The following is a 14,029-nucleotide window of genomic DNA, read 5'->3' as shown; positions in this document are numbered from 1 at the left end:
ATGGAGCCTTGGATTATGTCCTCTAGTAGTCTATAGTGGGCACGTCGGAAGATGCACTCATTGATCATAATTCACCAAAATACTTTTCATCTAGGAAGAGAAAAATGTGATTGTTGTGTTTCCTCTCTAACGTACTTAACCTTTTTCAATATATTTTTTACTAATTTCTTTTGGTTTTGCTTGCCCTCACAGATAACCACTTAAAGCAGTGTGTACTGAAAGTAAGTGTTTTTGGATTGTATACTCATTTTGATGTGCTAACAAACATTACTTCGATGTTCATGCGAAAAGACTCTTAAGTCTATGAAAGCAAATTCATCACAGCAATTTTTATTATATTTAACCGAAAAATTGGCATTAAGTTTTGAGAGAGATTTCGTTTTATCTTTTAGCACAAGCTAGAAGTAAAGTAGTTCATTTTGGATCGAATGATTTTTGCATTTTGTCAGATTTTGTATTAATATACTCACTCTTTTCTTTACTTTGTCAGCCTGATCTATCAAGGAATTGTTGTTTATTCATAGAGGATATCAACAATGTAAGTCAACAATCACATATCTCATTTGCGGTGTCTGAAAATATCTGCCTCTATGTTATTTTTTTAAAGGAGAACAAATTGACATAATTCCTTGAAGTTTTTGCAGAATTTTCTTTGCACAGAGAAGAAAAATCACGGCAGTTTTAAAGAATTGCCGTTGAGTAGTTCTCCATTTAAATAGTAAAGTATGACAGGAAGTCTGCAACGTTGCAAACCAAGTTAGGTGATTGCCGACTTATACCGTCGATATCTGTTTTAATCCTCTCAACTCATCTTCAAGCCACTGCACATAGCTTGCAATTTTATAAGGTCCGTTCAATAGGAAACAAAACAGAAACGATAAAAATTGGCATCTTAAAAAATTATAAAACTAAGTTAAAGATAATAAGACTGTCACCAGAAATGAAAGAACGAAAAAAGGCTGTTCTAACAGAAATTTCATGAATACTAAGCTCTGTCTACAGACGGAAAATTAAGTGGCAAAATGATTCTTTCTCTTTTGATCAGGAAATGTAACAAGATCGGACAATATTCAGTATGGTCAAGATATCAACTCGGGATGAAGTCACTTTACCAAAGCAATCCCTATTGCTTGTATAATTTCAATTCATACGGCTCCCTTTTTAGTCTAGTTATTTTTATCTTCAGTTTGGTTAGATGCTTATTTTTCCAAAATAATTTTTTTTGAGGAATATGGTACTGTTTTTTTTTTTTTTTTTTTTTTAGAGCTATGCAGGTAGTTGACATCAATGAATGAGATGAATTGGACATATTTCTATCAAACAGAACTATGTGCATTATGAAATGAGCCCTGTTACACATATATTCTTATGAGTCTCAGGGCTCATGTCTTAATGCTTATAGTTCTGTTTGACAGATATACGTCCAATTACTATTTAGTTAACTAGAAAACTCCTTAGAAAAAAAAATGATCATAAGAACTTTTAAGTTGATCTGCCAATTTTAACAGAATTTTCTGTGTTTGCAGCTAGCACTAGTACCACCACCAGCAATAATGCTTATCACGCTCCTCCAGAGAATGTCACAACTTTGGCCATCAACCGACTTCTGCGACGTTTGGAGACTGCCATTGCCAAAGGTCAGCATCACCAAGCTGCAGCTTTGGCCAAAGAACTTGCCAGACTAAAAATTAGCTGCTCTGTTGTACGTCAAAAGCCACTCAACGCCAAAGCTTCAAATGACATCACGTAAGTATTTCATTGCTGTTGCCAATTTTCCTTAGATAAAATGAAACTTTATAGTAAAAGTTGTAATTATTTTTCTCCCAATTTTTTAGACAATTTCGTTTGCAGTTTAATCTAAAATATCTGAAAATTTCAAGGAAATATATGCTTAAAACTTTCTCTACAATTATTTTTTTCAAGGAATCAAGGCACTCAAATGTTTATACAGCGTTTTTCCTCAGCATGACAGATTATCAGATTTCTTACAACCTTGAAAAATCCTTGATTTTATTTTCGGATCTTCAAAGTGGTAAAATTACTCCGAATTAGTTGTTGAAGTTCCCAAAAGTCCTCAAATTTCAGAGACGTGTCTAATGGACCACTGAATAGAGTACAAATTTAGGCGATCCGATTTATATTTCCTCTTCAAAATTTAACTTAGAGCACCATCTGCGCAATGAAAATCACCAAGTTTAATCCCTAGCCATGAAATTACTTAGCTCTATTTATGAAAATTTTGAAATCCATGTTCACAAAACAGACCAAACCTACAGGAATCAAATAGTGCAATAAAAAAATTTTGTCAGGGTTCTTAGTCGAGCAGACACTTAGTGGTGCTTATGAAACATTCCATCTCTATATGAAATCAAATTTTTCACGTTGAGATATGGCTAAACTTATCTGAATGGGGAAAGTCAAAAAATACAAGTGTTTCAAAATTTCTGATTACATTTTATTTTTTGTTTAATGTGGGACAAAATTACAATCTGGAAACTTGATAGAACGTTGCTACACAGTAACCCTGCCAAAGTTTGTCGCCCTATCTCTGCATGGAAAGATTGACACAACAAAGAGGCATAGAACCTCCTGTACATATCCTCTTTTTGAAGCATGAACTATCACCTCCCTCTTAACCTCAATTCAGTAAGCTATGGATTTGATGTAAAAGGAAAGTAAAGACACACATGTGTGTTACTTGCAAAATCCTTCTGTTTTATGCAAGGACTCCATTCATCCCTTAAAAATATTTGCCGCTAACTCAGACTCATCGCTTTATTTTCTAGGGTCAGTCTGTTTGTTGAAGACAAAGTCTCCCATCAAGGACCATTTTCATTGACAGTCCATCCAGGTATGAAAGTCTCAGACTTAAAATTAAAAATTGAAGCGGATTATGAAATTCCTGTTCGATTTCAGCGATGGATTTTGGGCAAAGAACTTGTGACAGACAATTCTCGCACCCTACAACAGTTAGGGGTTGCTGCTCCCGGCTTTCCGTTCTTCCTTTATCTTGTGGCTCCTGGTATGTATTTCAAATTGGTCTCTTTTCTTGCTCCGTTCCAAGGAAGCTCAATAACAGATTAAGCTCTCGAAGTTTCAACTTACCTGAATGCACCAATAATATTTTAATTTTTGTAGCATTTTTTCTTTCTTCCAAGGCAATTTCCAAAAATTTACTAATCATAAAGTACTTAATGTCCGGGGGGGGGGGGGGGGGAGTTAGGGCATTCAGGGCTAAAGTTAGAATGGTTGCATAATGCTAATTACTTAATGCTGATTACTTGAAAATCTAAGATGAAAAATCAATGCAAGGTAGCAACTTTTCATCCAAATCTCATCACACAATGCTGATTTAAGAGGGGGGGGGGGGGTTAAATTAAAAACTGAGATGGTGGCTGCTAGATAGAGCTGATAGATGTTTAAAAGAATTTGGTAATATTTAATGGGCCCGAATTTTTCTTCCTTGAAGGGGAAAAAATCTTATGTTGATGGTCAAAGTGTAAAACAACATATCTCTGTCTGCAATGTTGCAGACTTTTCGTCATATTTTATTTTTTCTTTGAAAAACTAGTCAATGTAATTCCTCGAAAACTGCCTTGATTTTTCTACTTTGTGGGCAGAATATTCTGTACTTTCATGCTTTAAAATCGGTTTGCTTCTCTTTGGAAAAATAAAATAGGAGCAGAAATTTAGAAACTCTACATTGGAGTCGCACAGTTTTGCATTTTAACCATCAATGCTCTTTATTAGATGAACTCAGGACTGTTTTTTTCGTCTGCTCAACAGAGTCAACTAAGCAAGAAGCCTCACAGTCAAGCTTGTCTGATCCAAAATTATTCAATCACCAACAGAAGTCAACAACAGTTGCGTCTGCACCGCTTTTGAGCCTTTCCAGCAGTGAAACAGATGACCTCTCTCTGCCTGAAAACACGACGTCTGGCATCTCTAATATTCTGGAAGAAGTTGTGTGAGTATCCCCTTCTTTTTCCTTTTTTATCCCCTAAAATTAGTGTTTCAGAACCATGAATAGGATATCAGGTCTCAAAAGAAAGGATCCACCTTGAACATCTTCTGAATTCAAATATCAAAAAACGCCGAAACTCTTATTCAATAATTTTAAGGGGCACCTTTTTTCCGCACATTTTTGGCCTCCCCTAGGAGCGTTCCGGAACTTTTCGAATTCGTTCAAAAAATATGCTGGGTAGACACCTTCTTTTGAAAAACCCTGTATTATTTCAGCATCCTGGGTTTATTTTATGCAGCTGTTATGTTTTTATTCCAGGGAGGAGGATATCTCTGAAGAGTTGGACAATGCTGATGCCAGTTTGATAGAAAATGATCAACAGTTGCCAGAACCTGGACCAAATGTAATTCATGAAGCAGATGACTTGTCATTAGTCGGTAAATACTTACCCTTATTCTTCAATTTAATAATGTAATTGCTTCAAAGCAAAAGTAAAAAAACTGCCTGGTGCTAATTACTATCCATCAATGAGTTTGCTACACGCAAGATATTCAGCCAAAGAAATAGATTCTTCCCAGGTGGAATAACAAAAAAATCATGCTGCGCACCTAAAAAAGTCTGAAATCCTCTTTTCAGCAAGCAAATTGCGTAATTTGTTACCCAATTTTTGAAATTTCCTCTGCCCTCTGGAAGTTTTTCTTAGCCATTGGCGATCAGGTTTCCTCTAGAAGAGATGTAAAAAAACCTAACAAACATCTTGCAAGTTTTATTTTGCATATGATCTCAATCATTAGTTTCCTCCTCATTGCTTTGTTTTGCAAAAATGAAAGGTTTTATTAATTAAAATCATATGTAAGCAAAATTGGTAACAGCCTGCAAGAAACAAGATTGTCTCTTAATTTCGGTTAGGTTCTCTTGCGTCTCTCTCTGGGTAAATCTGACTGTCAGTCAGTAAGGACAGCTACCCGCAGATGCGGGAAATTTGAAAAAGCATGTTACGAACTTCACGGATTGGATGGCTGACAAGTTGTACAAGTATATCACCCGATTTTATTTACAGCTCATTCAATTGTCAGACAGTAGGATCAACTGATGATTCGATCCTCAGAGATTTGATGTAATTACATTCAGAGGGACAATGGAACTTATCAATGTTGATGAACCAATTGAACTTATTTCAATCTACCAGTAGAATCGACTCGGCCGTCATGTAACAGTGACAGTTAATTTGCTCTGCTGCGAATTTTGACATTCAACAATGATTCTTTCAGACACAAGAGAAAATTTCCATTTAAAACTGAAAGTGTGATTTCTCTATTGCATTCAACGATTAATCTCCTAAAAAATCTGCCTCCAAGAATTTTTTGTTAAGGAAAAACGTCGTATGGACATTCAAATGTTGGCAAGTCTTCTCCAATAAAATGTGTAATTTTGAAGGTAGTTATGGATATTTTTACTTTAAATTTTCTGATAGTTCAGATTAAGTTGCGAATAAAATTATATGAAAAATTGAAAAAAAATAGTCACAAATTCCCCAAAACATCTGTATTTTGTGCAAAGAAATTCGGCAACGTCTGAAGGCTCATACGATGTTCTTTCTTAACGCAGCAAAGTATTGAAGCATTTTTCTCCAAGGTAGTCCGAACGTCTTTTTTTATGTTTAAAATGAAGTTAAACTTGTTCTGTTCAAATGCTTTCATACTTATAGTTCTTGTGTTATTTAGACTGGAAATGTTCAGCTTGTACTGTTTTGAACCCACCATCAAACTCTTTGTGTGCAGTTTGCAATAATCTCAGGCTGGAAGATAAGCAAATTTCATCAAGTCACATCGATGAAAAGTCCAAGAATCAAGAGGCAGCGGTCAAAATAACGGAAGAGGTTTGTTCATGGAATACTCTGCTTAAAAGTAGAAAATAGTAAGGTTCAGAAAGCCCAATAATATTTTCACAAATGGATTGCATTTTGCTAACAGGAACCAAGAGCATTCCAATGTCGCCAAGATTTGCAACTTTGTTTACCTTGTAAACGTAAACTGATCATCTCATCAAGTTTTATCTTTACTTTCAAGAAACTATAAAGTCATACAAAAATTACCTGAGTAATTTTATTTTTTGCATAATTTCAGTATTTCTATTGTAAAGAATTTAGGTTGCGCAATCCCAGCAACATTGGAATGCTCTTGGTTCCTTTTTGCGAAATACCATCCAATTATTATTATGGCTACATAAACGCATTTTATCTAATTTTATATCGCATAACGCAATAGCGCATTTGTTGTTTCTAAAAAGACTCCAGAACATTAGCGCCTTATTGTAAAATGTAGTACAATTAGCATTGATTAAGCAGGTTAAAGCAGATGGTAAAATTTTATTTTGACCCCTCGTCTATTATGTATAGATGCTGATTTTTTTGTAAGGCATTGATTTTGAAATTTTTTGTCAAATATGCTGTTTTTATTATTAAGTATAGTTTGAAGTGAAAACATGCAATGTTTGTTTTAATCTCTAAATATTCATTATTTTTTGTTTTTATTTTTTCCTCTCACATGTGCTAATTAATTAGTGAATTTTTGAATGTAAAATTATGTAAATATTGACTAACTGGTTCTTTAACCTTTTATTTACTTCTCTTTTATTTCTGCTGTTGCCGCTTAGTTTTAAATATTGAAGAATAAATGGGACAAAACCACGAGAATCAGACGTAGGCATCACTCTAGGGCAATTTTCCATGTTTGCTCTAAAAGAGAATAAAGAAAGATAGAGAGGGAGGGGAGAGGAAATCATCAGTAGTATTTATAATAAAATCACGATTTATTTTTTCAGGCTGGTACAAGTGCAGAAGTCAAACTCTCCAACTATCATGAGCTTCTGAATTTGGATAAATCAGACCTTATACCGAATGTCGACGAATTTGAGTGCCCTGTTTGCTTTTCCACCTGCAAGTCTCGTGAAGGGGTCGTACTTCGAGAATGTCTCCACACATTTTGCAAGTAAATCCATTCTTGTTGAATCATCAAAATTTGAAAAATTTAGTCTTACATCTCTCCAATATTTATCTTTTGATTTTTGTGCGAGATATTCTAAAGAGCCGATCCCCCCTCTCCCCCTCTTTTGACCCTGATTTGGATGAATTCTGAAGTGAATCAATTGGATTTCATTTTGCAAAAAAACCCTGCCGCTTGCGGCGGGGTTTTTCCGTGGGGGGCTGCCGGCAAGTAGGGGACGGTTCTTTTTGTAGTCCGCGCATTTACCGCGGCATGAGTGTATTTTCTGAAGGGTAGTGTCACATTGGGGAATGGAATCATTTACCCTACCCCTCTTGCCACAGATATGTTTCAAGAAACAGCTCTCCTTGGCTGCGCAACTCCTACCCCCCCCTCACCCGTAAAAACGGTAAATTGTCACTATTATGGAACGCAGTGGCCGATTTCGCTGAAATTCAATAGGAAACCAGTCTTAGTAGATATCTAACTACCATCAAAATTTCAGCTCAAAATATTCATTTTTACTCGAGTTATCGCGTGGACAAAATTAAACCTCCCCCCACTTTGACCCCTCGCTGCGCGAAAAGTAATTAACGTATTCCGATTTTTTCTTCACAGTTTAAAAGTACTCTTAGGGGACTATAAACCCCAGAAGTTTCGTTTCAAGAAACTTAAAAATTAACTGCCGCTCAACGCTCTGAAAACTGAAAAATCCTCACGCTGGCTGAAATACATACATATATATATATACATACACCCTAACATACATACATACTTAGATGCTGATCGTCGTGAAATAAAATTAACTAACTAACTAACTACATACATACATACACACACATATATATATATATATATATATATATGACAGAAAATGAATGACATATATATTCGTGATCTACGACTTGAGATCGGTGCTCTTTACATGGTCCCAGGTCTAGGTCCCACCATGAGGGAGAACGCAATAGTGTATCTTTCCTTCGGAAAATACACTAAAAGGAACCAAGAGCATTCCAATGTTGCCAGGATTGTGCAACTTACGTGGTTGCAATAAAATTACTGAAATCACGAAAAAAATCAAATTTACATCGGTAACTTTCACCTTGAATTTATAGTTTACTGGGAGTAAAGATAGAACTTGTTTAGATAACCAGTTTATATTTGCACGGTAAAAAAAGGTGCATGATCTTAGCGACATTGAAATGCTCTTGGTTCCTTTTGCAAAATGCAATCCAATTATTGGACTCCATTTTGATCATGAAACTACCATTTCTGGCTCATTTTAAGTATGAAGTTTACGCCATTAGTTACCTCATGCAGTAAGTTTCTTTTATGGATGAGTTAGAAATATTTGTAGTAGTTGCTTTTTGAAAATGTAGTCCACTTTATTCATGTCAAACGAGTCTATTTGCCATGGATTCTCAAAAAGATAATTTTCTCGTTCCACAAAACCAAGAGTAGTATATTTTGAGTGGAACAACTATGGAAGTACAGCCACATGTCAAATTACCTACGAATTCTTTTAAAACTAATTCCTAATGTCGTTGTGTCCTGGACAAAGGCAGGTATCCACTTTCTAGGGTTTCAAATTACATGGTGTGTCCTAATTATTTCTGATTTTTGCATGAGCGCAGAAGGAAAATCAGGGAAATTTTCAGGTAGAAATGCCCAAGATTCACCTGGTGATAATGCAATTTGCACGGGGATATTTGACAATATTTGAATTTAGTTACATTTTTTCATGAGTTAAATGACGAATGGGTGTTGGCGATGAGTATGCAGCTGAGGAGAAGAGGACTTGAGGTGAAAAAATTAAAAATTTAGATCACTGTGTTTTTTGAAATTAAAGGGCTAATTTTGAATCATCTGCCATTAAAAACACTCGAAAATACAAACAAATCGACTTTTCTGAAGGTATCAAAGTTTGAGAAGGATAAAACGCAATTTAAAATTTTAAGAAAATAGCAGCTAAAGTTTTAGAACAACCTTACTCAATTGATCACTCAAGGCTTCTTTTTCATTAAAGTAATTCCCTCATGAGTATTGTGTACCTCAGTATCGTGTAATGAACTCTAACATATCTCTAAGTTCATATTTGTAATAAAAAAGCATAGTCTTGCTAAACATTTAATATTTGCCTCTCAGCTGAGTTTGGATTGAGCGTACTGTTGCTCGTTTTAACCTTCTTCACTGAAAATGATGATATGTAGCATCATTAAAAATGCAAATTATTGCTTAAAATTTTAACTACATGGTCTTGAGATTTTTAGAAATTGACTAGGATCCAAAACTAAAAATTTATCATTTTGACCAAAACTGCTTTTTTTTCGCTCTCCTGAACAAAATTGCAACTCATTTTAAAAGTCTCCGTTTCCTCTGGTGCATCGCATGTCGATGGCCAAAGTGCAAAACCACTCAAGTTCATTATGGTGTTTCAAAATTTCTGCTCCAATTTTATTTTGTTGAAAAGAAACAAGTCAAGTTCATAGCTTGAAACTTAAACAGAATATTGTGTTGATACGGAAGTAAAATCAAGGAGGTTTTTGAGAAATTACTTCGAATAGTTTTCCATAGGATAAATAAAATTAACCAGAACTCTGCTACGCTGCAAACGGAGGTACGTAGTTTTACACTTTGGCCATTGAAATGTAAGAAGAGTTTGAACTAACCTGAATGAATCGGAGCATTTAATCCATGTGATGTTTATTTTTGCAGAGGATGCTTGGCTCAAATGGTGGAATTCTGTGAGGAGGCCGAGGTGAAATGTCCATTCCAAGATACGAGTTACTCCTGTGATTCTGTCATTCAAGAAAGAGAGATCAAAGCAGTAAGTCCCAGTGAAGAGTACCTAGTTCAGAATTTCTGCAAGGAAGTGACAAATAGCTTTGCAAATTGCAAGTTTGGAGGCCAGGGTGTCTACAAATCTGGATATAGTACTGATTTTTTAAGGGCGGTCCGGAAGTACTGAAAAAGTGCGGAATTTCGCGAGAAGGTCCGGAAGTTTTGTCGCAATTCGAGCGAGAAATTCAAATTTTTGAAAATTTTCGAATTTTGTCAATTGGATGTACTGAAAAAGTACTGAATTTCTCTTATGAGGAGGTACTGAATTTCTTGGGAATGGACTGGAAAAGTACTGTAAAAGTACTGATTTTGGCCAGCCTGTTTTAGTAGACACCCTGGAGGCTTACGCTATGGTGTGGAAAAACCAGGATTCATCAGGGAATGAAGAATTTCGGGAAAATCAGGGGAAAAACCAGGGAATCTGCTCCAAAACTTTGGAATCTTTTCTTCTACTGCGCAGGGACAATTTTAAGGTTTATGTTATTGCACCTGAGTCGCCATCATTGACCTATTGAATCTTCAAATCATCAGATCAATAGAGAAGCTTTCATTGACAGAATAATATAAATGTCAAAAACGCTTTTAGAATTAGAAATTCTAATGTGCTCCTAAGAGAAAAATGAAACAAAATCGATATTCTCATCTGGAACATTGCAGAATTACATAGGCAGTTTGTCTCAAGAAAATCCTGAAAAAGTGGGAAAACACTTCGATTTCTTATCAGAGAATGAAGGGGAAAAATCAGGGGAGAAACTAGGAATGAGCAATGTCAACAATTCTAGACATTATGCTGGAGAGGTATGAGAGAACAAAGATGGAGCGAGGATCTACAAAATCTAAAATAACGCTCTATTTGAAATTCTTTTCGCATAGAACAAGGTCCAACTTTTTTGATGGTCAACATATTGATGGCTAAAATTGAAAAACACGTATTTTAGATTGCAAAGATGAAAGTCTCCAAACTTGTTTTATTTTTTGAAGGAAAACCAACCAACAGTCTCATTATTGTTTATTCTAAGTAAATCACAGAAAATTACAAGGAAACATTTTGATTAGTTTTCCTTGCTGTGAATAAAAACTAATCGGAGGTTTTTTGAAGGTTACAATTGAGACACGTCTTTTTCGTGTTTAGCCATTGATACATGAAGAGTGGAAGATTAAAACTTGTCATCAGGTTATTGCTAAAATTATGCTTATTGTTCCTCACCTAAAAGGAGCCTAAAATCTCCCCTCCATTGACTTTTTATGAAGAAATTGTCTCTAAATTTTGGTCCTGTAGAAACTTGCTCAATCATGGCAACACCTGATTGCATTTATCAGGTTTTGAATTTCCTTTTTCTTATAGAAAATGAAAAAATCAAACTTCTTTTAGGGTAGCGCAGCTTTCACCTGAAAATTTCAGCATTGCACAGCTTCAGTGAAAAGTTTCTCAGGTTTTGACGTTACTTACATATTAATTTTTTCCATTGTATTGCCAGTAGCTTTAATCTACAACGCTGAAGAAGAATGAGGAAACAGCTTTTGACAAGCTCGCTTTCACACCGTCACCTTTAGGAGAGTCCAATCACATAAAGGATATGGTGCTGCTCCCGGAGGTAGAACCACATAGGACAGTTAAATAATATATGTTCTAAATTCACTAGCTGCTGCATATTACACAGAGAGCAAATTTCTTTTAGGGTAATTTTATATGCAGATTGGTTACCTCTTATAAGGAGCCAATTTTCATTTGGTGTCCTCTGTTGGCTGAATCTCCAAGAAGCCGAATTTATTTTTTCTTCATTAAGATTAATCGATTTAATGTCGTGTTTCTTAGGACCCTTCTGTCCGAAATTTAGGTGGCAATCACTCTGTGGTCCTCTCGGCTAGCCGGCCATTGGGAAATTATAGTCGTATATTTCATTTTTTTGGTATCCAATGTAGCTGCGCCTAGTCATTTTTGTTTTTGGCTTGTGCCTCTTTCCTGGAATGAATTTGTCCCTGTTGGTCTTTGATACAAATTACTAAATCTGCTTGCCTAAAAACGTAACTAATGTGGGTTTTTCTGCCTCCAGTTAGTGACGGCAGAGCAGTACGAATTGCATTTAGCAAAGTCCATCGCCCAAGCTGAAACGAAAATAGGAAACACGTTCCATTGCAAAACACCAGATTGCCGAGGTTGGTGTATCTTTGAAGATAACGTCAATTACTTCCTTTGTCCGGTCTGCAATCGCAATAATTGTCTCACATGCCAGGTGAGACCCTATTCTATTTTGTTTTATAGTTTCTCCTTTGAATTTTTTTTTTAAATGTAATATTTGTGACATTTTATAGGAGAAGAGATTTTAATGCTCAATAACTTAAGATTGAGATGTTGGCTTCAATGCTAAGGGGAGTGTTTCACGAACATTTTGGCACAAAAAGATCTGAAAATGTTAAACGAAACTGGAGATGTGACCATTTTAAGGTTTGAAAATAAAAAGAAAAAACTTTGTTTTGAGAAAAGGTTAATAAAACTTTTGGATTGCCAAATCCGAAGTTTAAAACTGTCGAGTTTTAATGTAACTGTACTCTCTTCATTTGTACAAAAATGAACTAAACTGCTCTCAACATATTCTTTATACACATAGCTTGGAAGTTTTTTCTGTTGAAAATTCTAAATGCTACTCTCCCTTGACTTGAAAAAAATCGCTTGACTAAAAATTTTTCTCTACACAGAAATGTGATTTTTCTCCTGAATAATCACATTTATACAATTTTACTGGTAAAGGAGCGTCTACCTCAACTTTTATCAAGAGACTTTTGAGAAAATGAATTACTTTTGAGCGCAACTGTATTAAGTGCTCAGTAGGGTATTGGCTAATAGTTTGAGTTTCTCTTTGTTTGAAGAGCCTCTTTTCCGTAGACCCTCTCAATACTGAGTGAAGATGACTAAAATTGAGATTATTAATTTACGATACAAAGTCAAATAGCGTGTATTTTTTTTAGGTCTTATTCCATCAACATGGAGAGGCCTTAGAGCGTGTGCTGCAGTCCAACAAGTTCACTTGTTATTGGTTCACAGAGTGTGCAGCACAGTAAATAAGTCAGTACTCCTGTGGTATTGAAAGGACAAAATGTCTTGAGTGGGGAAAGATAGGTTTATCAGCTTGTATGTACTTCAAACATTTTGAAAATGAAGAGATGTTTTGGACCATATGGATGCAGGGTTTCAGGTGATCTAAAAATCTGGAAAGTCAGGAAAATTCAGGGAATTAAAGGCATTTTGGAAAAGTCAGAGATTCCCTTGAAAGTCTGGGAATTTTGTGAGTCGCATTTTGCAATTGTCAGCATAAATAAAAAGGCAAAAATCTAATTGGACTTTTTATTCGAAGGTCTGTTAAATTGGAAGAATGCGAAAAGTTTTTAGTCAAGGAAAAGCAAAGAAAGTCAAAAAAAGTCAGGAAACAAAGAATTGAAAATATTATGGAAACCCTGGGATGGTTGAACCAGGAAAACGTGCGTTTTAGACAAGGCATCCCAAAATTTCTGCTCACATTTAATGATTTTAAGAAAGTGCTATTTGACATTTTTGCTTGAAATTTGCTGAAAATCTACTGGAGAGGATAAGAGAAGTCACGTAAAATCATAAATAATAATGAGGAAAGGTTGACTTCCTGAAATCAAGAAAACAGGAAATTTCTAAAATCATCATTCATATTTTTCCCGATTCCAATCGATAATTCCGGAAAATTGTCACCTGTGGCCTCCTCAAGTAATTGACATATTTTTAATTTTGAATTTTACAATTTTCATTGAGCTAATGACCAACAGATCGGTGTCCTATTACTTATTTCAAGAGCACTTAGCTTTTTACAAACGCTGAAAACCTGAGAAACAATGAATGCTTTTATTCTCTCCTCTTTTTCCAGGCAATTCACAGCGGAATCAACTGTAAACAGTACCAAGAGCAAATGCGGGAAGAATCGGAAACAAATGTTGACGCCAAACGGACAAGAGACATGTTGGAGGTGAAGGATTTATTCGCCCTTAAGAGAAATAATCTTCAAGATTTGATGATAGATAGTGAGGATATTATTTAGAAGAAAAGAAGGGAAAAAAGGGGGGGAAAATGATTGTTTATACCGCCATGCTAAGGAATCATGCCCTATGAACATTTGCGTTTTGCCACTTTTCCTCCTTAATAATAATTTCAGAGATAAATTATGAATATTTCTACTTAAAATTTTCAGATACTTTCGATGATATTGCAAAGACTATC

At 35.3% G+C, this 14,029-nt stretch overlaps 1 protein-coding gene across 4 annotated transcripts in view; it reads left to right on the top strand.

Moving 5' to 3' along the window:
• Positions 1-14,029, top strand: part of LOC109044548 (uncharacterized) — a 33,968-nt gene that overhangs the window by 17,319 nt on the left and 2,620 nt on the right. For 3 of the 4 annotated variants that reach the window (XM_019062340.2, XM_072303090.1, XM_072303091.1), the window contains 9 exons: positions 1,527-1,746; positions 2,787-3,022; positions 3,787-3,967; positions 4,283-4,401; positions 5,689-5,843; positions 6,788-6,954; positions 9,664-9,775; positions 11,844-12,023; positions 13,680-13,778. In XM_019062340.2, coding sequence (XP_018917885.2) covers positions 1,527-1,746; positions 2,787-3,022; positions 3,787-3,967; positions 4,283-4,401; positions 5,689-5,843; positions 6,788-6,954; positions 9,664-9,775; positions 11,844-12,023; positions 13,680-13,778 — 1,469 coding nt within the window. The remainder of the gene's footprint in view (positions 1-1,526; positions 1,747-2,786; positions 3,023-3,786; positions 3,968-4,282; positions 4,402-5,688; positions 5,844-6,787; positions 6,955-9,663; positions 9,776-11,843; positions 12,024-13,679; positions 13,779-14,029) is intronic. The other variant, XM_019062341.2, reaches the window with a different exon arrangement.

The sequence above is a fragment of the Bemisia tabaci genome, chromosome 8 (assembly GCF_918797505.1).
Source record: "Bemisia tabaci chromosome 8, PGI_BMITA_v3".
NCBI classification, from domain to species: Eukaryota; Metazoa; Arthropoda; class Insecta; order Hemiptera; family Aleyrodidae; genus Bemisia; species Bemisia tabaci.
This window is presented reverse-complemented; position numbering and strand designations above follow the sequence as displayed.